This window comes from Macaca mulatta, chromosome 5 (assembly GCF_049350105.2).
Source record: "Macaca mulatta isolate MMU2019108-1 chromosome 5, T2T-MMU8v2.0, whole genome shotgun sequence".
Lineage (NCBI taxonomy): Eukaryota > Metazoa > Chordata > Mammalia > Primates > Cercopithecidae > Macaca > Macaca mulatta.
The window spans coordinates 149,790,164-149,817,073 of NC_133410.1; the positions used below are offsets into that span (position 1 = coordinate 149,790,164).

Sequence of the window (26,910 nt, forward strand, 5' to 3'; positions counted from 1 at the left end):
TCCTGCATTAGCCTCCCAAGTAGCTAGGACTATAGGCACACACCACCATGCCTGGATAATTTTTGTATTTTTGTAGAGACAGGGTTTTGCCATGTTGGCCAGTCTGGTCTGGAACTCCTGATCTCAGGTGACCCACCACCTTGGCTTCTCAAAGTGCTGGAATTACAGGCGTGAGCTACTGTGTCCAGCCTAAAAACATCATTTTTTAAAAAAGAAAACAAACAAACGGAAAAAAGAGTTGAACATAGAACCAGTAGTAACCATATTCTGGCTGTAGTTAAAAACATAATAACTTTGTTTTGGCAAGCAAATATAGCAGTTCCATCTGATAGAGCAAAAAAGAAAAAAAATGCAATAAAGTAAATTGTTGCTCACTGCATAAGCACTGTCCTTCTGTGAAAAGCCTGTTTTCTTTCCAGGCTCACAGTAACAAGTTTGGAAAGTAATATCCAGAGAACATACAGAGGAAGTAACATTCTTAAAACTTGGCTAAATTTGATTTAGTTTCCTTGAGGTGCTTAGACATTTTGCTTAGAGTGAGAGGGGGTTTCTGAAGCAGATTTTTAGTCAAAACTATAACCCTGGAGGTATGAAAGTACAGCAGGGCATCCTCCCTGAGCAGGGATAAGTGTGGCGATGGTGGCAACTCCATAGCCAATGATACAGCGCTGGCCCAGAAGTCAGAAAATCTGGCTTTACTTTGGGTCCTGGAACCAACTTCTTTGAATTAAGGTTTTCTTTCAGGAAAATAAAGGGGCAATAATTGATACCTGTCCTATCTATATTATAGGCTGGTCTGAGCTAAAGTTAGACATTATATGCAAAAGTGCTTTGTGAAGAGTAGAGTGCTTTTCAAAGTTAAAGTGTTATAATAACCATTTATTCCACACAGCTCTTCATTGTGTTAGATTTATAGCATGAAAGAAAAACCAACAACCTAAAAAAAAAAAAAAAAACATATATCAGATCCTCTTGCTACTAATGTCAATTTCTTTTTAAATTACAATGGAAGAAATGTTTACTTTGGGAATGCAAGCTGGGAGAATTGCAGGACCCTCATTTTATAGTGTGTCTCGCTCCTTGGGTTTCTGGCAGAGGGAGGCTCTGTGCTTAGAACTTGACTCTGGTCTAATTATATCGTTTGGCTGGGGCAGCAAAGCTAGTTGGCATTCATCCTGTGTGTCTACTTGATTAATATAACTGGGGATCAGGACATTTGAAGTCAGAATGCCATATTTAACGAGGTTATTACAGTGCAAGACTTCTGTCCTAAGGCAGCATTTGCTGTGTTGAAAAACAACATCATTTACAGCACTGCCATCTCTTTCGTGTTCCCTTCCTTTATTCCCTTAATTAAGTGATATCTTTTACACATGTAATGTTGTACACATAAAAATCTGAAGTAATCAAAGAAAAATGATAAGAAAACACTTAGCAATCTTCAAATTTAGAAATACTGTGTAATTTCTACTAATGAGTAAAGTGAACTATTGTTTTTTAAATTCTAAAACATAGCTTCTTTGGTACTTAAGTTTTTTTCCATTACTTTAAATGAAGGTATAATGTACCATAAAATGCATAAACCTTAAGTGAGCTTGATGATTTCTTAAGTGTGTGTATGTTCACATACATACTACCCAGATGAAGATATATGCCATCCTATCACCTCAGAAAGTCCTCCTGTGCCCCTTACCAGTCAGCACCCACTCTCTGCCATGTAACCATCATTTTAACGTCTGTCACCATATATTAATTTTTCCTGTTATTGAATTTCAAATGGAATCATAAAGTAGGTATTCTTTTTTGTCTAGCTTTTTAAATTCAAAATAATGGTTTTCAGATGCATCTGTGCCTTGGTGTACATCAATAGCTTGGTTTTTTTATTGCTTAGTAGTATTCCATTGTATGGGTGTACCCCAATTTGTTTGCAGATTGTTCCATTGTTAGACATCTGTACTGTTTTCATTTTTTTGGCTATTATGACTAAATGTGCTATGGCCACTCTTGTATCAGTCTTTCTGTTAATATATGCATTCATTTCTCTCGGGTATATATCCAAGAACAGAATTGCTAGGTCACAAGGTAGGGTGTATTTAACTTTAGTGGAAACTGCCAAACAAATTTCCAAAGTTGTTGTGCCATTTTAAACTCCTCCTACACTGCCTAACTTTTAATTTGGCCAAGTATATAAAACTATGTTCTTGGAAAAATGGGTTTAAAAAATAGCTTTCATAAACTATTTGAGTGAGATGCCATACACCAGCATAAATTTTCATATAAATTTGAAAAGAGTAGTTAATTAATCAGTTATCTTATTTCTTGATAGGGAAGGATTAAAACCAAGGAGGAAGAGATAAAAACACAAATTCATTAATTTTATAGCATAACTTTTAAATTGTTAATCAAAAAGTATCATAAAAAAGAAACATACTTAATAAAAAAACGATTCACCAAAAACACTAAAACAAAATGTTAAAAAACAGTATCATATTTTATCAATTCTAGGCTGTATCATTCTCCATTCCCATTTTAACCTATCTAAAAGTAGGAAACATCTTCCAATCAATGACAATTTATATTAAATATGATATGATGTAAAAAGAACTTATGTCAGTCAATAGTCATATATCAAAGAAATCAAAGACATGAGAATTAAAATTACCGTTATATTTGGCTGTCAGATGAGAAAGATGCTTTAAACATTTACTACTCCATGGTTCTGAGAGACTGCTAGCATAAACACCCTCACATACTGCTAGTGAGGTGTCAATCATTACCACCTTTCACGAAAGCAATTGGATAAAATTTTTCAAGACCCTTTAAAATTCCTTTCAATCTAGTTAAGTTCACTTTTAGGAATGTATCTGAAGGAATAAATACAGAATAAATATATAAACAACTAACCTCATGATTTTATAATGATGAAAAACTGGAAGCAATTTAAATGCTGAACAATGTTGGAGGGTAGTTAAATAAACACTAAAAATGAACTATTATGCAACTACTAAAAATTTTTAAATTATTTATTTATTTATTTATTTTTGAGACAGAGCATTGCTTTGTTGTCCAGACTGGAGTGCAATGGTGCGATCTTGGCTCACTGCAACCTCCACCTCCCAGGTTCAAGTGATTCTCTTGCCTCAGCTTCCCGAGTAGTTGGGATTACAGGCACCTGGCACAATGCCCATCTAATTTTTGTAGTTTTAGTAGAGACAGGGTTTCATTATGTTGGCCAGGCCTGTCTTGAACTCCTGACCTTAAGTGATCTGCCTGCCTTGGCCTCCCAAAGTGCTGGGATTACAGGTGTGAGCCACTGCACCCAGCCAAAAAATTTAAAATAATTTCTAAAGTTTTTTAAAAATGCTTTTTATTGTTGAATGAGAAAGTAGAAGAAAAACAATATTAATTGCTTGACTCTACAATGTTTAAAAACATAAAAATATTAATATATGGGCCGGGCGTGGTGGCTCAAGCCTGTAATCCCAGCACTTTGGGAGGCCGAGACGGGCGGATCATGAGGTCAGGAGATCGAGACCATCCTGGCTAAGACGGTGAAATCCCGTCTCTACTAAAAAATCAAAAAACTAGCCGGGTGAGGTGGCAGGCGCCTGTAGTCCCAGCTACTCGAGAGGCTGAGGCAGGAGAATGGCGTAAACCCGGGAGGCGGAGCTTGCAGTGAGCTGAGATCGGGTCACTGTACTCCAGCCTGGGTGACAGAGTGAGACTCTGTCTGAAAAAAAAAAAATTAATATATGTGTATTATAAAAATTAACTATGCCAATATTAATAATGATTATTTCTGGGTGGTCAGATTATTTTTGTTTACTTCTTTGTACTTTTCTCTGTTTTTGACATTTTGCACAATTAACAGTGAAACCTTGAAAGTTATTTTTAAAAAACACATTTATAAACAGCTATAAATAGATTGACCAATTCATAACATGGGCATAAAAGAGTAAGTCAAATCCTATGGAAATCAGCTAATATCCATTGCTCTGTTTTAAAACAAAGGAACTTAGAAAAAATCTGTTCCTAATCAAGCCTATGTAACAGGCACGGCGGGGTAAAATCAGGACAGGCCATTTCTGCCTGGCTAGAAAGTGCACTTTTGTTTTTGACTTCATGAGTTATAGGACTCATAATCGGAATCCTCATCACAGTACAGCATTCTGTAAACTTTTTTTTTTTTTTACTCATAAAGAGCTTGGAATTTTCTGTCTATACATTCAATTCATTTGACTCATCTTAAAGTCAGACTGATCCCTGGGTTTAAAAATGTTAAGGGGCTAGTGCCTTTTTTCAGTGATTTCAGTAAAACTTGATGGTAATGCTAAGTTTTCAAATATTAAAATGATGTTCACTTTTATTTTTAAACATAATTCTTCCTCATGTTATGCTATTTATTATGATCATGTCATCCCTGGCAGGGAGAGTGAATGAGAGGCTGCCCCAGCCCCCCAAAGAGGGAATTTCACAAATGAATATCAGAGCCCAACTTTGATTTTGTCTCGGTTGTCTTGAAGGATCCAAGATGTGAATCCTATATTGAGTTTAGGGAGAAGCAAGGAGGCTATGAACTACCAGGGGGCTTTCCGTCCAATGAGGATAAGGAAGCTCTGTAGGACATAACAAACAGACAACCTTCTGAGGCCTGTCAGACTCAAGACACTGTTCATAAGACATTTTTGGTGTGGGCACTGTGCTGTCACCTACAGTAGCTCAGTAAACCTCACTAAATCAATTTGAAGGAGGCAGGCAAGTCACTGTGAGCCTTAGAGTCTGTGTGTGTTTAGAAAGCCTTACCAATGGATTTCCCTACTATTTCTCATGTGCTTTACACTACATGTCTCCCAGTGTTGCTTCTCTGGCAGGGGAAAAATGCCCCTGTCCTTGGGGACAGGAGTTCACAGAATATACTTGAAGAGTCAACTAATAATGAGGTCCATGTTAAGAATATACATCAGTCCCATTAACTGAGACAGAAAAGCAGCTGTCTGGTTAGATGGACAGGGATGATTTATGAATGTTGTGTCAATTGTTGACACATGGTACAAAATAACAACTAATTCATTAAAACTAGTAGACCATATTTGGGTTTTGACTTTTCAACAGCCCTCAAAAAAGTCCTTTTCCAAGTCTCAAGGTCTATCCCTTTTAGGTTCTTCTGTCTGACTCAGATACTCAAATGTCATTAGAAATCCCTTTGTAAGTTAGGGTATCTATTGCCACAATTTATATGTACAAACTTTATTTCTCCTTTCACCATTACTGCTCTGTATCAGGAACCATTTATTCTGTTTTTTTATTTTTGGTCTCGTATGAAACTGTTTAATACATTTCTACTTCATCTCTTTCAACACTAATGCTTTTAGTTATGTTTTGTTCTTTGGAAAAGTATAGCCTTACATTGCAAATTTTTTAACAAGTAAACAGTATAATGTATTCTATGTCCCAAATTACAAAGGGGAGCTCTGGAACTGATACAGAAATTTAACCTTATTCCTAAAAGGAAAGAAGAGAAAGAGGAAGGGTAACACAGTGTTTACAAATAGAATCAGTTATTTATTTAGAATGGAGCTTTGCTTCTGAGACGGGGTTGTGAGAGTGCTTTGGGACTGGATAACTCTGAAGAAAGGCTTAAAAAGATAAGCCAAGGCTGATCCTCAAGTGGAGTTTGTGTGTTTGTGTGTGTGTGTGTGTGTGTGTGTACGTGCATGCGTGTGTGTTTGAGTGATGAAATTCATTTCAGTGCTTGAAATCTGTTTTTCGTGTTATGGTTTTTGAGTGATAGTTTGCAAGCTGCTATATATATATTTTTTCTGTTTAGAATTCAAATGGACATGAGCATGTTTTAAATGCAAGCAAACATGTATGTATCCATCAGCTGCCTACCAGAGAAACAGGCAGCCATTTTCAATTATTCCAAACGTTGAGTCATCTGGTTTACCCATGAATCTCTCTTGAATACGTCTACCTCTCTATGTCACAGTGCCAGCACTCCAATTCAGACTTCTAGCATTTCCTACCTGGACTTTGCAACAGTCTCCTCACTGGTCCGTCTGACTCCAGTCAGATCCCTCTTAACCATGCTGCATACTGCTGCCAGTGTGTTGTGTATAAAGCACAAACCAAACCCCTCACAGTGGGTCCTCCAGCACTTGGTTGTAATCCAGGCCCCTGAGCCCAGACATTGGGGCCCTGAAGGATCTGGGGTGCCTCCTCTCCAGCCCCATGGCCAACACAAGCATCACACTCTAACAATTCCAGGTCACCACAGTTACCTTTGCTTGGAATGTTCTTAGCTCTGTCTGGAAAGCTCCTTGTATACTACTTTATGGAATATAATTTGGCAATTTAAATGTATAACCTTAGAAACAAGGAACTAATCTAAAATGTGAACTAAGGTCTAGACACAGAGCTACTTATCACAGCCTTATTTATAATGGCAGAAGAAGTGTGTGTGTATGTGTATGTGTGTAACAATTTAGGTGTCCAAAAATAGGCAATTATGGCACATGGGATATTATATATTAATTAAAAGTGATGCTGACAAACTTTTGGAAGACATGGAAAACACATGTTTATTCTAGAAAATGAAGTAGGAGATCAGCAAGACTTGTTTTCTGAGCCTTGGTCAAGACCCTCTTGATCAAACCAGGATGTAGCCAAGAAACTGGCCAAAACCAGCTAGGACCAAGATGGCAACAAGGGCAACCTCTAGTTGATAGTCTATAAATGATGCCATGGCAATGATCTGGAAATGACCTTATCTAGTTCTGAGAACTCCCTGCTCATTTTCTGGAAAGTTCATGAATAACCTACCCCTTATTTAGCATCTGTTTAAAAGTGGGTATAAATATAGCTAGCTGGCAATCCATGAGTGCTACTCTGGGCCACTCTGCCTATGGCATAGCCCGGCTCTGTCTATGGAGCAGCCATTTTGCTGTACGCTGTGGCTCTAATAGAACTTGCTTTCTGCCACTGTCAGCTTGCTCTTGAATTCTTTCCTGAGTGAAGCCAAGAACCCTCCTGAGCTAAGCCCCAGTTTTGGGGTACCAGATTCAAAAAAACTTAGAGTGACTGGAAGATGCAAGTATCCAAAAATACATTGTAAAAGCAAATGAAGAAAAAAAATAATAAGAATAGAGACATAAAACAGAGTAAGAGATGGGGCTAAAAAACACCTTTTGGCTATTAGGTAGGCCACAAATTTGCCTCTTAGATTTCTGTCAACAAACAGAAAAAATCTAGAACACAGTTGCATATCTAGAATATAAAAACATTCCCCTTGCTTGAGAGAAATACAGTTATTCCACACATGAATTATTCTGGTTGAGTCCCCACGAAGAAGTCAGAGTGCAAAATCCAAATGAGACACCATGGAAAGTTTGCTAAGATTGCTTCTTAATCACCAATAAAAACCATGGCAATTGCACCAGCCAACCCAAATCTCCTGTAGGGAGTTAATATGAAATAGTGCATGTTTTTAGTTTTCTTGTGAATTTACCTTGTTTCAGGAGTACATTTTAGAAAAACAGAAGGACCTAATTACATTCCAATTAATCTTCTTGAAGAATAATTTTTTAGTCACCCTTCTGTTATACTTAATGAGTCTGAAGTTGTACTTGCTGTAAAAGTACCTAAAGCCAGCTAATCTAGCTTGACAATTAAAAATAGACTTATCAGGATAATTAAAAAGCAGGAGTAGAAGGAGGGAGACTGGTGAGAAGCCTACTGCAGAAAGTCAGGGAAGAAGCAATGGTGGGAATGATGTTAGCGATGGTCACAGAAACCAGAGTAGTACCATTGATAATGACAAGAATAATATCATCTGAGTATTGTAACAATAGCAATAATATAAATGTATAAAATTATCACTTTGTCAGGGTTTTCAGTGTATAAATACTAATTTCTATAATAATATAAATGTATAACATTATCACTTTGTCAGGGTTTTGAGTGTGTAAATACCAATTTCTATAATATAAATGTATAACATTATCACTTTGTCAGGGTTTTGAGTGTGTAAATACCAATTTCTATAATATAAATGTATAACATTATCACTTTGTCAGGGTTTTGAGTGTGTAAATATCAATTTCTAGTTAGCCAACTTTAATTGCATTCTTGAATCAAATCTAAGTTCCTTCATTGACATTTTCTTCTGTTAACAAAAGTAAAGCCCAAATTAAAAATAAAATGCGCACAAAATTCCAGACTAGGGGAATGAAGAATTGCTGTTTGGTGAATTCAAAGTTTCATATTGGAGGATGAGACATTCTAGAGATGGACAGTGGTGATGGTTTCACAGCAAGGCAAATGTACTTAATGTCACTGAATTGTATATTTAAATATGATTAAAAAGGTAAATTTTACGTTATATACGTTTTACCAAAAAAACAAACAAACAAATAAAAAAACTGAAAAACAAACACCACACATACACACAACCCCCACACAGCTCCAGGATTATCTGATCTAACAGGTAACCTTGCTCAAGCAAAACTAACTTCTGCTGTAAAGACAGGCCTGCAAAACCTGGGCCTGCAGAGCCACTGATGGAGCCCGCCTCAGGCGCTGCTCAGAGAAGTCAGCGCTGCTCTCTAATGCTAGAATCTGCTTCAATGTGCAGATGCTAAACAGCAGCAGTGCAACGCTTTTCCACAAGAACTATTTTAGGATAGGTGTTGTTAGGTATTTATTTGATTCCACCATCTCCCCCTGCTCCCAAATAAGACCTCATTTAAGTCCAGGTGGGATTGACAACACTGCTTCTTGGCATATCCTCTGAGAAACACTATTTACAAAATGGAACTATATGCAGTATGGGTTGAACATCCTTTATCCGGGATGCTTGGGGCCAGAAGTGTTTTGGATTTTTTTTCAGATTCTGGAATGTGTGCATTATCCCAAATCCAAATAGCCTAAATTCAAAACGCTCCAATGAGCATTTCCCTTGACCATCATGGTGCTCCAAAAGTTTCAGATATGGAGCATTTTGCATTTGGATTTTTGGACTATATATACTAAACTTGTAATTTGTTTATGAACAAGTTAAAAGTTGGGAAGCATCTACCAAAGATGATAACATGAGTTTTAGAGAATTTTGTTTGTAATCCAGCTCTGACAATAATAACCCAGCGGGACATGCTGCCCCTACACACCACATAATCAAACTAACTATTTAAAGACGAGAAGCTGCTTTTCTCTGTCTTCTGTAGTGCGGCGGGATGGTGACACGCAAAGAACTCATCAAAGGATATTATAAAATAAGCTAAAGGGGGCCAGGACACCTCCCTGTTTTATCTCAGTAGAAAATTCTGATTGGGCCAGAAAAAGACCCTGATCTTTGAAGAGTGAGTTTTATATAAGCACCAACATCCCAGGGTCTTTGGTCGGTATATGCACCTTAGGGTTTAATCAGCTTCTGTCAATAGTATCAAAGGCCAAAGGAAAGTCAAAATGAGCCACAAATAATCTAAAAAAGACCCCCAATAATCTAATACCGTTTCTAGCACATTCTTACAATGTATGTGAAAAGAACAGAATAGTAAATGATATTGACAATAGTATCTTAAAGTTGCAAAATAAGCATAAGAAACAAAAAGACGACGATATATAACAATGATAGCAGTAGTTACCTGCATGAAGGAGTTAGGCAGATATTTAAATATTTACCCATTTTACAAATTTTCTAGAATGAGGATGCAATGGACAATATAAACCACTGTTAGAAAATATGAAAACATTACTTTTTTTTTTCTGTGGAATCTTTCTTAACTTCCTTGTGCCTGGTATTAATTCCTCAAAAATGTTAATACATTGTGTTATTATTGTTACACATACCATTCTCTATCATGAATGCTTATTTAAATTCCTTTCTCTCCCACTAGCCTATTTCCTTTAGAGCATGCATCATGCCATTTGTCTTCTCATGGCTGGGGATTTCCACTGTTGCTGGCATACAGTTGCTACAAAATGTTTTTTGTTCCAAATGAAGCATTTAGGTACTAAAAGTGTATTACTAGACAGGGTTTACATTTTTCATCTGTTGTGGAGGAGAGTTTGCAAAAATCAAAGAAAAAAACAGTAGTAGAAACTAGTATCTTCCCTAATTGGTGATAATGCTATAGGGATAAATTAGAGATAGAAGAGAATTTCATAGTAATGTAGGGAAACAGTGTATCTGTTGCTTTGGTTTGAAACAATGGCAAATAAGGACTTCTGGCCTGCCTAAGAAATTCATATTTTTTCTGAGACACTGTGTGTTTGAAATTGAGAAGCTCAACAGGCTGAAATGAATAATCTCTGAAGAACAGTAGGGACACCATGAGATAAAAGCCATGGAAGAATCAGAGAGGCTAACTTACTCTCTGTGCAAGAGAAGATAATAAAATGAAACATCTTTTGTGGCTAGAAATCATAATCACAAATACTAACCTTAGATACAAAAACCACCCCTAAAATATAGCATAATGCATATTTTGGCATACGTATGAGGTAGCAAAACCAAAGTGTCTCGAGTAATGTCCCAGTGGTGTACAGGATCAAATCTAAACCACAGAAGTTAGGCTTGTCTGAGGCTGAGCTGCTTTGTGGGCTGAGGGGGGTTTGTCCCTTACGGTAGATGTACACATCCAGGCTCACTCCCAGGGGCTTCACCTTCACATGCTAGAGAGGGACTGGATGAAGAAAGGATGAAGGGGAAGAAATGGTAGGTGTGTATGTGCATGACTTTAGTAATCGCTATGACAAATAAAGAGAGGAAGGCATTTATTAATAATTCATCATAATTTGTTCATGGGTCTCAGAAAGAGACAAGCAATAAAATGATTTTGAAAAAGTTGTGGCACAAGAGTATAATTTGGAAAGACATCCTAAATGAAAACAACAGTGAAGAGATGCACCAAGAATGTCAGGAGTTATGAGACCACAGAAAAAAGTGAGTGAAGGGAGATGATAAACTGGAACATTTTTTGAAACAGTTTTTATGCCAAGGAGATGCAAAGAAGTCTGTGGATGAATCAGCCTGGAAATAATGGGAAGGAGAGTCTATGAAGTTCATAGGAGCAAAGGCTTAATAATACCCCAGAGAAAATTATGTAGCAAAAAGCAAACGCCAATGCATTTGTTTGATAATATCCATTAGTGCAAACTGTCTGGCAGAAAACAGCAACAAGCATAAAAATACCTTGATTTTAAAATCTACAAGGAAAAAATGTATGAGCTATTCAGAATAGATATGTGTGACTAGTATAAGATCAAACAGTAATTAACTGTAGCTGTATTTGAAAATGCTCAAATGCATTTTGTTATTTAAAGCAGGGTTCATAGTATGGAAATAATAGTAGATGGACAGTAAGGAACATGAAACAAAATCAAGGAATGAGATAAGAATCAAATAATCATTTAAACAAGGAGGAGCCTGAAGCCAAACTAAACTAGCCAAGAGCAAGGGCTAATGTATATTAAAATCCCTAAGGTTTTATTTTCTGTGGTAAATATTAAAATGCTATTTTTTGGTTAATATTTCCAAAAAATTACAATATAAAAGGAGATCTGGAATAATACATCATGAAAATCTAAACACTGTTAAAACAACGCAATCTGTCATAAATAAAAATTGAACTCAGCCAAAAATGTTCCCAAATAAGGATATGGAAAATTAAATTGTGGTACATCTATGACTTGGATATTATGCAATCTCTAGCAGTTATATATATATATATGTGTAACATGAAGTTTATGAGAGAGCTTTAAGTGAATAAACTATTTTATACTGTATGAATTGTAGAGCTAAAGTAATACTATGTATATAATTTTTAAAACAGATTTTCTTAATTTACATTTGTAAATATCTTTGGATTTTTCAGAAGAATGCAGATATTTAACTTTAATCGGCTCTGAATTTTTTTTATTAGTAGTAATCACATAGGGCTCTAAATAATCTTCAAGAAAAAGATAAAGGAAAGCACTTTATTTGCTTATATCTAAGAGGCTTTATTATTATTATTTTTAATTAATTTATTTTTTTGAGACAGAGTCTTGCTTTGTCACCCAGGCTGGAGTGCAGTGGCATGATGTCCGCGCACTGCAAGCTCTGCCCCCCTGGGTTCATGCCATTTTCCTGCCTCAGCCTCCCGAGTAGCTGGGACTACAGGTGCCCACCACCACGCCTGGCTAATTTTTTTGTATTTTTTTTTAGTAGAGACGGGGTTTCACCATGTTTGCCAGGATGGTCTTGATCTCCTGACCTAGTGATCCGCCTGCCTCGACCTCCCAAAGTGCTGGGATTACAAGCGTGAGCCACCGCGCCCGGCCTAAGACGCTTTATAAAACCTTTAATAAAATACTGCAGAGATACAAGATGTTGCTCCAAGAGGCATTCTGTAGTTCACATACTGCATTTGTCTGCCCGTGTTTCTGGAAATCACTGAGTAAACACTAAGTGTATGTAATAACTAGAAAGAACTTACATAGCAAATCCTCATATGAAGGAAACTACCAAATCTTCAGTTATCTCTGTTGATGATTTCGTCTCAGAGAAAGGTGTCTACAAACTAAGGGAAAGTGAATCACAATTGAAGGCTTTGGCTGGGGCCACCAGGATGTACTTCCCTAACGCCTGTTTTCCTAATGATCAATTTGCCTATGCACATTTCAACCAAGGTCTGTTTCCCTTGGGAGTTTATGCATCAGTTTTAGTATCCTGTCACTTCTTTTTTGGTCCACTCTTTGTCATTTTGGGATTATTAAGCCATTCCTCTAAAGTAATTTTTGTTTCTTTTGTAGTTCTAGTAAACAGTCCTTAAGTTTGCATTGCTTTATGAATATGTAAATTGTCTTATATCTTTGTGGTATATGTTTTCCTACTTTACTTTTAAAGTCTCTAAGAACTGTTTTTTTTTTTTTTTTTTTTTTTTTTGAGACAAGGTCTTGCTGTCGCCTAGTGCACTGGTGTGATCACTGGAGTGTAGTGGTATGATCATTGCTCGGTATAACCTTGAACTCCTGGGCTTAAGGGATCCTCCCACCTCACCCTCCTGAGTAGCCAGGATTATAGGCGAGTGCCACCATGTCCCAAGCACCACCATGTTCAGCTAATTTTTACTTTTTTTTTTTGTAGAGACAGAGTCTTGCTTTATTGCCCAGGCTGTTCTTGAAATCGTGGTCTCAAGCAATCCTCCTGGCTTGGCCTCTCAAAGCACTAGGATGACAGGTGTGAGCCACCGTGCCTGGCCTAAAGTATCTAAGAATATTGAAAGCAAGTCTTTCTAAATGAAGAATCTCCCACTAAGGCATAATTTCATTTTTATTTTTGGGACATTTACACAGATGAACAAAAAAACACTAAAAAAGGTTATCAGTGAAGGAGGATGGATTTTATGTGACTTTTAAAAGATTTAAGTATTTAAATTTATTTAATTTTAACAATTTAAAAATTCAGACAACTTCTCGTGAATTTCAATTAGGGAGAGGGAATAGGGTTATATGAGAATCACCTGGGGAGTTTCCCCAACTATCCATGCCTGGCATCCTCCCCTAGATGCAAGAATTTTGTGGGAATTTGAGTGTCACATTCTCTTTCTGTTAGTTTAAAAAAAAAAAAAGAAAAGAAAGGGCACGGTATCTGTCCTTGGCTTCCTACTTACTTCTGACCATATTCTAATTACCACACTGTTCATGATCATTCGCAAAAATTTTTTCAGATTTTAATTAATTTTTTATTATTTTAATTAAAATAGTACTGGTAAAAGCCAGAATTGATTCTGAATATCAAAGATCTGTTGTTCAAGAAAACTTGTACTTGGTGGCCACATCATAAATTTCTGTATCATGAAGTTCTAGTTCATAGCAGTATACTTCCTTTGATGCAAAGGGGATAGGGGATCAGAAACACATTTCATGACACAGTGTTTTCAAGGACAAAGGTTATACAAAAACAAGAATGTCTGGGTTGTCTGCAATGGAAACATGGAAATGTTGAGGCAGACTGACCTGGCAGCACTATGCCCGGCAGGTCTGGGCCAGGGAGGCCACGCAGGCATGCTCCACACACACAACCCAATCAAAAGCAGGCAGCCTAGTGACTCACCGGCAGGGCAGGATCCGGACAACGTCATTGGGCTTGTACCCTTCAATACAAACTGCACAGTTGTCAAAATCGGACTCTGTTTCCTGCAACAGAGGGAGCACAGATGAGCCTATTTTCTTAGCTTCATCTCTTGTGTAAATATCCAAGCCAAAACCCAAGGAGAGCTTGCCTGGAGCAAAGCTTTCGGTAGTGCTGGTGCCAGTTTTTAAATCAAATTTACCATCATTTGGACTAGTTTCCATTCCTTCCAACCTCTACTTTTTGTTTCTAGGTTCCGCTTCAAGTGCTTTTGTGAGGAAAACCATTTTCTAAAGTACATTACTAAAAATGCTATTAATTATAATTAGAGGCAACATATCTAAATTTTCAGGATGAGAAATAATACTTATGGTGAATCACCTGAATGATATTTAATCTATCCATTCTTCTGGAATCTAGTGTATAAAATAAATATTAACACAAAATGGTAGTTCCAATTTTTTTCAAGTATATAAACCTCTTTTGATGCCTCATAAGATAGTGCTATGTAATAGTCCTTGTACTTTTATTACTCTCTGATTGAGGGGAAATAACATACTGACTAAAATATACTTTAAATTTAGTAATGCCTTTAAATAAATTTTATCTTATAAGCCCAGTGGCGTTTTTATATACTTGAAAAATAATAGCACATAATTTGTGAGATAAATCAATTATTCAGAATAGAGACAATACCTGCTTATATGTGGAGTTGTAAATCCCTTACATTGCCCCAAGGAGCTCCAAACCCATGTATTGTAATCCATTGCTCTAACTTGGCCTAGGGAATAAGGAAGACCCTTAGAAGCCCGTACACCTGGGCAGGACGGCTTTGTTTTTCCTCCTCAAGATATACTATTGCTTCTGGCTTTATGATACCATTCTACAGTGAAGGAGACTATTGAAATGAATTCGGGGCTCTGCGTTTTGGTTTTTAAAAAATTTTTATAGAGACAGGGTCTTGCTGCATTGTCCAGGCTGGTCTTGAACTCCTGGCCTCAAGTGATCTACCTACCTTGGCCTCCCAAAGTGCTGGGATCATAGGCATGAGCCACACCACCTGTCAACCTTGGAGTTCTGAATACTGGATTTCAGAGGGATTGAATATACTTCCTGCATTTATACTGTAGACTTGAGTGGAGAACATAGCTCAGCACAGAAAGCTGTCTTGCTTGCAAAGATTCATGAAAAACTTTCTCAGGTCATAACATCAGGAACAACCATTTTGATTTTATCTTGTGGGACACTGGAATAAACTCATGAAATATTACTTGAATACTGAATATTGTTTCCTTTGTACTGGCTGCTAGAAAGCCCCAACTTAATTTTGAGACCCATTTCTATTACACATTTTAGATAATCCATTTGTGTACTAATTTCATTCTGGCTTCATCTATTTTTTTATACACTTATCAGTTTTTTTTTTTTTTTTTTTTTTTGGGACGGAGTCTCGCTCTGTCGCCCAGGCTGGAGTGCAGTGGCCAGATCTCAGCTCACTGCAAACTCTGCCTCCCAGGTTTATGCCATTCTCCTGCCTCAGCCTCCTGAGTAGCTGGGACTACAGGCACCCGCCACCGCGCCCGGCTAGTTTTTTTTGTAGTTTTTAGTAGAGACGGGGTTTCACCGTGTTAGCCAGGATGGTCTCCATCTCCTGACCTCGTGATCCGCCCGTCTCAGCCTCCCAAAGTGCTGGGATTACAGGCTTGAGCCACCGCGCCCAGCCCTCATATTTTCTATACAACTATTTTATTATCATAGTATATGCATTTTATAAGAAACTTTAAATTATGTTTAATTAAGAAGAGTATAATAACATATACTGATAGGACAACTGTTAGCATATATTTCCCTTTGCCATCCTTTCCTCTCTTCCACCCTGGCTGTAAGAAAAGTTAGAAGCTTTTTTGAATAGCTCCTCACCAAAAAGAAAAGAGGCTGTTACCTTGTCACCCTTCTTGATAGTCCTGACCTGGAGTTTGCTGATGGCTTTCTTTGCTGCATCCCCCAGTCGGCGCTGAAAAACCAAAACATGCTTGTTAATAATAAAGATCTGTAATTCTTGACTTCATTTCTGATGTTGTTTAATACACCAGGGCAGTTAGCTCTGAAATCATGCACATGTGGCATGAATGCAAACAATGATGACTAGAAAAGATGGGGTAGTGGCATTTGTGCAAGGGGGCTCTACCAGTTGAGGTCTATAAAAGAGTTTTGCCATAGAGAGAAGTTCTTCATGCCTAGTGTTAAGCAAGTGGCATGTGACAAAGACCCTGCCCTATAGTTCTACAGTGCAGGTTATATGTGCATATACTAGCCAAAAAAAAAAAAAAAAAAAAAAAGGAGTTTAGTAATTTGTCACTCTAGCCACTCAATTTGTGACACAGAGATAGTCAATCTGGAGCAGCTGGAATAAATTTCATCTCCTCTTTTTGATAATCAGGATTCATTGCTTGGATATTCCTTCCAATCTGCTCATTTAGGCATAACATTGGTTTAACTTTGGTCTGTTCTATTCCATCACGTTCTCACATGGCAATTTTACCTCCTTTATGCATGTTTAAGTGAGGGTGCATATAGAAAAATACATAAAACATAATGTTCAGTTTAGCAAATAATTATAAAGCAAACACCGGAGTAACCACAACGATCCATGTCAAGAAATAATATATCACTCTCTTCCCATTTTTGGCAGAGAAAATTACCATCTTAATGAGCCCTGAAATAATGCAATCAGAGGGTGATGAGGAAAACTGGGAGAAGGATAGGGTGGTGAGTAAATTAATCAGTCAAGAAAAAAAATTGTTCATGTGCATGTGAGTTTTCTACATGTTTTATCTTCTTAGGTATATCTATTTCTGGTCTGCAATAGATGTGTATCCGTAGTAGTAAAACATTAGAAGGACTAAGATTAAGAGGGTTAACATTTAAACACAGACTAATCATTTGCTTTCACTAATTTTGTTCCTTTTGGAAAAAGCACTCAAGCTTCTTGCTTTTCTTTAAAATAGTGAACGTATATTAGTGAACAGTTAATATATCCTAGGTGCCATATTAAAGCTATATATGCATTATCACCTTTGATATTATAATAACTATGAGAAAAACACTATTTAATAGAATTAACTGAGGCTTACAGAGCTTAAGTAAATTGTCCAATATCATAGAATTAGTGAAAGGTAAGTCAGAATCTGAATAAAATTAAGTTTGATTTTAAAATCAAAGCTCATCTATCACCCTCACCTTCATTTACAAAACCACCCGATCAACCAATCAGCCAGTCAGCCAACCATCTAACATCTGACCAGCCAGTCAGCCATCCATCCAACATCTGGCTAGCCAGCTAATCAGTCAACCAACCATCCAGTCAATCAGAATCACTAAGTGTTTACCATGTGGCACTTCTCTAAACACACAGCAGTTAAAGTAATTAGCAGAAAAGATGTTTTCCTTGTCAATTCATTTTTCTCTTTGATAGTTTGTCCTTCATGTCTAAAATAATACTGACATTTTAATCAGAAGGGTAAGTTTTGGCTGTTTCCTAAAAGGAGACCTATATCATTGAGATTTATGCAGAAGTCCATGAGTAGCTAGCAAACTAAGGCAGCAGGCAAAAATAGAAAGAGTCTTTAGTGATAAATACCAAGGAAAAACAGGAGACTGAGAGGAAAAGAACTGAACTGAGGTGAACTAAACATGATGGAACTTTCCTCTCCTCTTCTTCTGGTTCTTAGGTATTCATCCTTTAACTTCAGCTCAAATCATTTATTCAGGGAGCCCTTCCTAGATGTATCCAACAGGATCCCTCTCATCTAGACCCTGATAGCACTATACCTCTGCACTGTCACCTTTGAAATTTGAAATGTGTTTTTATGATCAATTACTGTTAGATTGTCCTCAGATAAGCTCCCTGAGGGCAGGCCTGTGCTTATTTTTTGCTTCACATTGTCCCCTACATCCCCAGCATATATAAATAGAAGAAAGCTGCCTTCAATAATAGGCAGTCAATCATTCAACATATATTTTTGATCTCTTATTCTGTGCCAAGTATAGCTTTGGGTTTAAAAAAATGGTAATGAAAACACATGCGTATGCATACACACACACACATACACACACACACACACACACACACACACACGACACACTCCTATCAACTGTAGTTTAATTTATAATCTAGTGAAAACTCTAAATAATGAGTTAATAAAATCTTAAGCCAATAGTGGTTTTTGGTTTTTTGTTTTGTTGTGTTTTTTTTTTTGCTTGGAAAACAACCTGAGAAATTTAGCCAGTTAACGGGAATATTTAGGGACAAACTGTAAGTGATACACGTTGTAAGGTAAGCAAACCTGTGGTCCTAGCTTGGCAAACCTAGCCAGTATCAACTGACAGCTGCTCTCCATTGAAGGACCCTGGGGCAAGGATTGAAAGGTATTGAGAAAGGGCTACTAGTTATTGGAAGTAAATGCCACAGACCTGTAGAATATTATATTTAGAATAAGAATCTGAACCCTAAACAGGCAACCTACAGAATGGGAGAAAATTTTTGCAATCTACTCATCTGACAAAGGGCTAATATCCAGAACCTACAAAGAACTCAAACAAATTTACAAGAAAAAAACAAACAACCCCATCAAAAAGTGGGCAAAGGATATGAACAGACATTTCTCAAAAGAAGACATTCATACAGCCAACAGACACATGAAAAAATGCTCATCATCACTGGCCATCAGAGAAATGCCACAATGAGATCAAAACCACAATGAGATACCATCTCACACCAGTTAGAATGGCGATCATTTAAAAAGTCAGGAAACAACAGGTGCTGGAGAGGATGTGGAGAAATAGGAACACTTTTACACTGTTGGTGGGATTGTAAACTAGTTCAACCATTATGGAAAACAGTATGGCGATTCCTCAAGGATCTAGAACTAGAAGTACCATTTGACCCAGCCATCCCATTACTGGGTATATACCCAAAGGATTATAAATCATGCTGCTATAAAGACACATGCACACGTATGTTTATTGCGGCACTATTCACAATAGCAAAGACTTGGAATCAATCCAAATGTCCATCAGTGACAGACTGGATTAAGAAAATGTGGCATATATACACCATGGAATACTATGCAGCCATCAAAAAGGATGAGTTTGTGTCCTTTGTAGGGACATGGATGAAGCTGGAAACCATCATTCTTAGCAAACTATCACAAGAACAGAAAACCAAACACCGCATGTTCTCACTCATAGGTGGGAACTGAACAATGAGATCACTTGGACTTGGGAAGGGGAACATCACACACCGGGGCCTATCATGGGGAGGGGGCAGCGGGGAGGGATTGCATTGGGAGTTATACCTGATGTAAATGACGAGTTGATGGGTGCTGACGAGTTGATGGTTGCAGCACACCAACATGGCACAAGTATACATATGTAACAAACCTGCACGTTATGCACATGTACCCTAGAACTCAAAGTATAATAATAATAATAATTAAAGAATCTGAATCCTAAAGAAACAAATACTGTTTTTCTTTTTCTGTAAAGAACTCAGATATTTTTGCAATTGTGTTTAACTGGCATTACATAATATTGCACCTAATTCAATCACTTAAAAAATTTTTTTGAAGACTAAACAGAGTAATTAAGTAGAAAAATATATTTTCATACAATGGTCATAGATTATACTCAAAGGGAACTTTTTTTTTTTTGAGATGGAGTCTCATACCGTCACCCGGGCTGGAGTGCAGTGGTGCGATCTCGACTCACTGCAACCTCTGCCTCCCAGGTTCAAGTGATTCCCCTTGCCTCAGCCTCCCAAGTAGCTGGGATTACAGGTGCCCACCACCATGCCTGGCTGATTTTTTTGTATTTTTAGTAGCGATGGGTTTCACTACGTTGGCCAGGCTGGTCTTGAGCTCCTGACCTCATGATTTGCCTGCCTCAGCCTTCCAAAGTGCTGGGATTACAGGCATGAGCCACCGCGCCCGGCCAGGGAGTCAACATTTTTAAAAAGCAGGTGAACTAGAAATAATGTTTTCAAAATTCAATTTCATTTAAAATAATGTTTTAGCAAATGAAATATGCTCTTCTTAAATGTGGGCATGTAGGGGAAGTTCAAAGACTGCATTAAACTTTGGCTGTGTATTTAACTTTACAGTTGGCTACATCTGAATAAAAATAGATGGCTTTTGAAAACATTCCCTCAATCTCTTCTAGAGAAAAAACCCTTTCCATGCCCTTTTAAAATAATGCAGGCTGCCTTTATTTTTTTAAAATGGCATGTCCTTTGAGGAAATGTAAAGCAAGCTGACGTTAAGGTAACAGGGATTTTGGCTAACAGTAAAGTTAATGGCTAGGGAATTAGAAAGACGAATTCCATTACTGGCATTTGTATGACTGGGCCCTGGAGAGGTTAAAGAAGTTCAGCAGAGGATTAAGTCATTTAGGAGACGGGCTTCCCAAATTAGCAGAATTAATAGATTGAGGGAAAGGGAGTAAAAGAGAAAGTACAGCCATATGTGGCTTAATGACAGGGCTACATTTTGAGAAATCCATTGTTAGGTGACTTCATCACTGTGTGAAATCATGGAAGATACTCACACAATCCTAGATGATACTGCCGGCTATATACATAGGCTCTATGGTCTAGCCTATTGCTCCCAGGCTACAAACCTGTACAGCACGACTGAATACTGTAGGCAGCTGTAACACAATGGTAAGGATCTGTGTATCTAAACATAGAAAAGATACAGTAAAAACAGGATATTATAATCTTACTGAACTACCGTCGTACGTGTGGTCCATTTTTGACCAAAGTGTAGTTATGCAGTGCATGACTGTAATAAAGTCATCTTCAACTACAAGTCTATGAGGCCTTCCTCCTAGAAGCTCTGAGAAATCAAATGATTCACAAAGGTAGGAAGACATATTTTCCTTAATCATTCTAAAAAAGGGTATAATGGTATTCTCTTCCATTCCCTTTCCAGTGACATTCCTTGAGTCAAGCCTCATTCTGTATGTTATTGATAAATGATACACATATTTTCTCCTCTGTTGAGGAGGAAAAACATAGCATTTTGGCAGTGGCAGATAAAGGATATGAAAGTCTTCCCTGGCAAGGGCAGAACAGATGGTCCAGATACCTGAGGAAGGAAAATCAGCTTATGAGATGTACATGATGATATGGGATCATGTAATAAAATATATTTTTTTTTTCTGTAAGAGTTCTGGATTAACAAAATTAGGGAAAAAGCACCACAAAGTTTTGAAAAAATGCAATTTCCATATGCATGTAAACAAGTACTATCAGTATATGCATACTTATTTCTTTGTAGATGGCATGAAAATTACACACCTACAGAGAAGACCCCATTAAAAAAATTATACCAAGAAAAAGTACCACTTTCAACATTTTAAAAAAAGTTTTCAATATTAAAAAAAAATCTCACTTTCAATAATTTTCAAATGAGTGTTACTGGATTTCCAAAATGCGAATTAAAGAGATAAGTAAAAACATAAACATTTAATGAAATGGCCCAAATAAGGCTACTGTTGCTTTTGTAATTGATCTCTTCTGTCTTTGGGTTTTTGATTGCACCCAGTTTGAAGAGGCAAGGAAAACTACAGGCCCTGCTCAAACTGAATCTTGTACCTAGCCTGAATAGAGAATCTAATTGCAACTAGAAGTCTTTTACAAAACAGACTCTTCCCTTTGCCATTCTCAGAAATGCAGAGTAAAGTGCTGCTAATGGAGGACTCAGGGACCACTTCAGGTGGATTGAGGAACCATCTCAGGTTTGAGTCAGCCTTTTGTTTCAGGTAGGGATTCCACTCTCTTCTCTAGGGTGCTCCTATAAATTCTTTCTAATCTAACCAGACCCAAATCATACTTATTATTATTATTAATATTATTATTACTTTTGAGACACAGTTGTGTTCTGTCACCCAGCCTGGAGTGCAATGGCGTGAATCTCGGCTCACTGCAGCCTCTGCTTCCCGAGTTCAAGTGATTCTTGTGCCTCAGCCTCCTGAGTAGCTGGGACTACAGGTGTGTGCCACTGCACCCAGGTAATTATTGTATTTTCTGTAGAGACAGCGTTTCACCATGTTGGTCTTGAACTCCTGACCTCAGGTGATCTGCCTGCCTCGGCCTTCCAAAGTGCTGGGATTACTGGCGTGAGCCACTGGTGCCTGGCCAAAATCATGCTTCTTACTAAAGCTTGTTAGGTGTTAGGCCATTGTAATAATTAGGTTTCTCCATCTATTTGATCTAAACAAGCGTGAATATATTTACCAAGGTTACTGGTTTCTTGACAGTAGTGAAGATAAACTGTTATGCAAAATAAATACAGAGCCATGTATTAAAAGAATAAAGTCCTACATAAATTCTAACAAGAATGGTAAACAGCAGACTCCAGTTCAACCCGAGACACATAAATTAGTAATCTAAATATTTAAGAAACTGAGAAAAATAAGAAACTTTCCTCTTCCTCTGTTCTGTGTTATAAATAGAAATGCAGTGAAAGTGATAATACAAATTTGGAACATAAGGATTCCAAAACATAGCATCAAAACTGAGTTTATTTTCTTTCTATCTCATTTGATTGGATAATTCTGTAGCATATTTTATTTTTTCCAACAGCTGTATTTTATGATCATGTTCATTGTCATCATCACCAAGTGGATGATAACTAAGTGTGCTTAAGTTCTAGGTGAAGGGAGGCCACTGCCAAAGTAAACAGAATTGGTCCCAGTTGTGTAAAACCTACATGGTCATGAGTGACGCAAACATTTTCCTCATGCACTCTAATACATAATAATGATCCTTCCAGGACTGGCTGATATGATAGAAGTCATAGCACAGCCAGTCCAATAAATTTCCATGGTGTGGATCACCACTCCACAAATCTAGAAAAATAGATAAAATAATTTGACTATTTCGATAGCTGTGATGACCTCACAGAGTGATGCCATAAATCTGTTTGTGAACACACAATGTGAGGTAGAAACATCAGGGTTTGTTGTGGTTGTTGTTGTTGGAGGTGTTGTAGAGCAGAAAATAATGGTTTCAAAGTTAGAAGACCCAGCTCTTTATCCTATTTTTGTCACTAGTTAACTGTGTGACTTTGGCCAAGTCACTTAAACATTTGTGGCCTTCCGTCCCCTTACTAATAACATAAGGTATGTAAAGTAATGTCATCTCTAGCTTTACCAGCTCATGATTTTCATCCATGCACAAAAGAATAGGGAGGCAACATGCTTTGAGACCTGAATAATCCAAAAAAAGCAAATCAAGGGCTAATTACCTCACTGAAGACTGCATGGATACGACACGCGCTTTTGCCTTTCTGTTTCCCTGAGGGCTTTCTACTTTCTTCTAGAGCAGTTTCAGGGACAATTTTAGTCCTCACTCTTTAGGAGACAGAAGCATCTCTGCCTGGACTCTCCCTTGGTGGCTGAGACTTGGCAAACTCCTTTCCTTTCTGTTTTTCTTTGTGAAGTTCATGTTTATTTTAAATTTCATTACTTCTTTTATTCCAACGCAGTTTAAGTATCAATATGCAAGGCGTGCAAAAGAAATCAAAGGCACACGGGCCATGTACATGTAAATAATAGGAAAAATTATTCTCAGGAAGAGAGAAATCTTTCAGGAAAACTTTGCTGAATGTCATTACCAGGCCTCAAATAAAAATAAAGCAAATCAAAACAGATCTGGTTTCCTTGGATTAGCCTCAAAGGCAATATTGTTTATGAAAACCAAAAAAGATCCCTACTTAGTTTATCTGATCTGTCCATATTTGAATAAGCTACCATTTATTAGGAGTTGTGTGTTTTTCAAGTCAGAGATCCAGTCCTTGTGTCTGAGATGAGATGTCCTAGCAGATAGTGAGACAATATTCCAACATCACAGAAGACAGGGATACCCACCATGGCCATGGCAGGAACACCGCTTGCTGTTTGCCTTGCCATCCTGCAGGGTTTTCATAAGTAGGGTAAGAATCAGTGAATGGCAGCAGAAGTGGCACCTCTAGGGAATGAGGGGATCCTTGGCCTTCTGGTGGGGAGAGGAGAACTGTCCATAGTGTACACTGGTATTCAGGATCAGGAGTCTGTCATGAATCTGGCCTCCCAACTCAAAGGTCAAGAAGAGGTCACAAGATCGTAGGTCATTAGATGGGCAGAATGGAGATGAATCCTTAGCATTCTCTGGGAAGCCCCTTAAGGTGAGGAGTCTTAAACTAGACACAGCCAACTTTCTGTATGGCAGATTCGACCAATAATGGATTAAACACATTTGGGGGAAAAAACCAAAAAAAGATAACAATACAACAAAATAATACAAATAAAAAAACACAGCATAACCACTATTTACATAGTGTTTACATTAGGTACTAGAAGTAATTAGGTAATATAAGTAAATAAGAGATGATTTAAAGTATATGGGAGGATGTGTTATATGCAAATAATATGCCATTTCATATAAGGGACTGTGGACTTTGGTATCCATGGGTAGGAGGGGGGTCCTGGACCAATTCCTCATGGATGCTGAGGGATAACTTTATTAGGAAGGACTTAACATGACAGCCTTGCTTCTAAAGCCGGAAAGGGCTGGCGCTCAGTATTGAATGATCAGGAGTTGCTCATTTTACAGCTATGACTGAGGCAAAGACTGGCAACCTGTCCCATGGGTTAGGTCTCTGCACCTCAATGCCATTGAGGTGGCTTCATCTGGTGGAAAACACTTTGACTTGCAATCATCAATCTGGCTGCATGCCCTTGAAAAGAAAATCACTTTACATTTCTCTCTCCCAAATTCATTCTATTGACTGTTCTTTTAACTTCTAAAAACTATAATTCTAGGATCAGGCAATCAGCATTCTCAAATACTTGAGTGAAATTACAGCCAGGTGTCTTCTGCCTCCCAGTTCCCATGACTGTGGTTTCCTCTCTGCAACCCTCTGGCACATGGGTTCTCAGGGCTGACCTGAGAGGTGTCCAGTCTACACAGTGTAGAAGTCCACACACTGGTGGCATCGATGGGCTATTTTCTTAAAGTACTCATCCAGGGGCATGATCAGGGCTGGTGAGGAGAGAGAGATCTGTCATGGTATTTAAAAGTCATCATGACATGTGTTAAATGGCCAGTAAAATATTTTTTTCTAATCATTATTGGGCCTTTCCTTCTTTGACAAGTGGGTTGTGGTTTGCAACTTCTCTTTCCATGCCATCAGGGCTTCTACCTGCTCTTTTAACAGGTAGAGAGTCTGATATAAAAGGTTTCCTTCACCTGAGAACCATTCCCTCAGCTTCCTCTCCCAACCTGGCCTGCTTTGTTCTGCCTTGCTCGACCACTGTTCCCATTTTATGATAAATCTGGCTCCGAACTCCACATGGTCCTATGCACTTAATACCCTGGGTTGTCCTCTTGCCTTATAACCCTGGCCTGCCCAAGACTCTGATTCTACTTTGCACCAAAACCATTGTTAGATATAACTTTTATGTGGTCCCAGCTCCTAAAACCCCAACCTTGACCCCCATCTAGCTGCCTGGGGGTGTGACGTTTATGTCGGATTATGTTAAAGAGTATTGTGGGCTTGGTTAGAGATAAGATTCCACTGGGCTGGAATATGACATCAGGAAATTAGCTCCCTAAATGTGCTGTGTGTGCTCTGAGTAGAGCTGCATCCTAATCCACATGCTCTTAAGTGTCACAGTGCTTGAATGGGAATGAGGAGTCCATTCACCTCCCTGAGCTCTGTGCAGAGAGAGCTTGAAATAATCAGTCACTGGACTCAGGCACATATAGGCCATCTGACAGACCAAGGTCTCCAAAGGAAAATGGTCTCAAGAAAAGATGATGGGGCTACCAGGAGAAACAAGCATCGCGAGTGAAGAGGATGGCTGTGGAACAGTTAACCTTGACCAGGGAAGCAATGGCTCCACATGGCGTGTGAGGCTATCCTTGGTCTCTGCAAATCAGCCTCCTTGTTTCACTTCCCTCAGAGTGTCATTGTGCGCTGCGAAGGCAAGGTGTAACGCAAGGAGAGAAAAATTTCAGACAGTGGTAAGAATTGGGAAGAAAGGAAACTAACATAAAATGATGATTGTAGGAGACAGGCTGGGGTAAAGGTGAGGCTGTATTAGAGTATCTCAGGCTCAGGCTCCAGAGCTCTTCTGCAATACCCTCTCCCCAAGTGAGCTCCTCCTGTCCTGACAATTTAAATGTCATCTGTATTCTGATGACCCCCACATTAGTACCCCCATCCCTGTCTTCTTTCCTGAGCTCCAGACTTACACATCAAAATACCTACCTGGCATCTCTGCTTCAATATCCAAAAGGCTTCTAAATTTAGCATTGTCAAATCCAAATTCTTGATACTCTAGCCCTTTGGATCTCTACTTTTTCCATCTTTCCTGTTCCAGTAAACACCATGAGAGTTGACCTAAATGTGTCCTTGATTCTTTTCTTGATTCCTTTCTTTCTCTCACACATATGGTAACCATAGAACTTATCATCCAAACTGGAACAATTCTGAGAGTAAATTGGGGAGCTATTAATAATTCAGCTGTGTGATACTGTGATATATAATAAGGACTATCTATATTTTGATCTTCATCCCAGCTCCCAGCTAAAACTCCTAAAATCCTTGTAATTTCCTAAGTGATGAGAGTGATAAAGGTGAAAGGGCAGTTTTTGTAATTCATAAGAAATCCTTTTCAACCACACCTGAGTTTATGTTAATGAGGTAACTTTGGAACGTTTCTAAGAAAAAGGTCTGGATGCTTTGGGAACC

At 38.0% G+C, this 26,910-nt stretch overlaps 1 protein-coding gene across 1 annotated transcript in view; it reads right to left on the bottom strand.

Annotated features, from left to right (window-relative positions):
* RNF150 (ring finger protein 150) overlaps positions 1-26,910 on the bottom strand; it is a 281,038-nt gene that overhangs the window by 67,490 nt on the left and 186,638 nt on the right. The window contains exons 3-4 of the mRNA XM_002804206.4: positions 16,056-16,127; positions 14,096-14,178 (exon numbers count right to left, since the gene is read on the bottom strand). Of these exons, the coding sequence (XP_002804252.1) occupies positions 14,096-14,178; positions 16,056-16,127 (155 nt within the window). The remainder of the gene's footprint in view (positions 1-14,095; positions 14,179-16,055; positions 16,128-26,910) is intronic.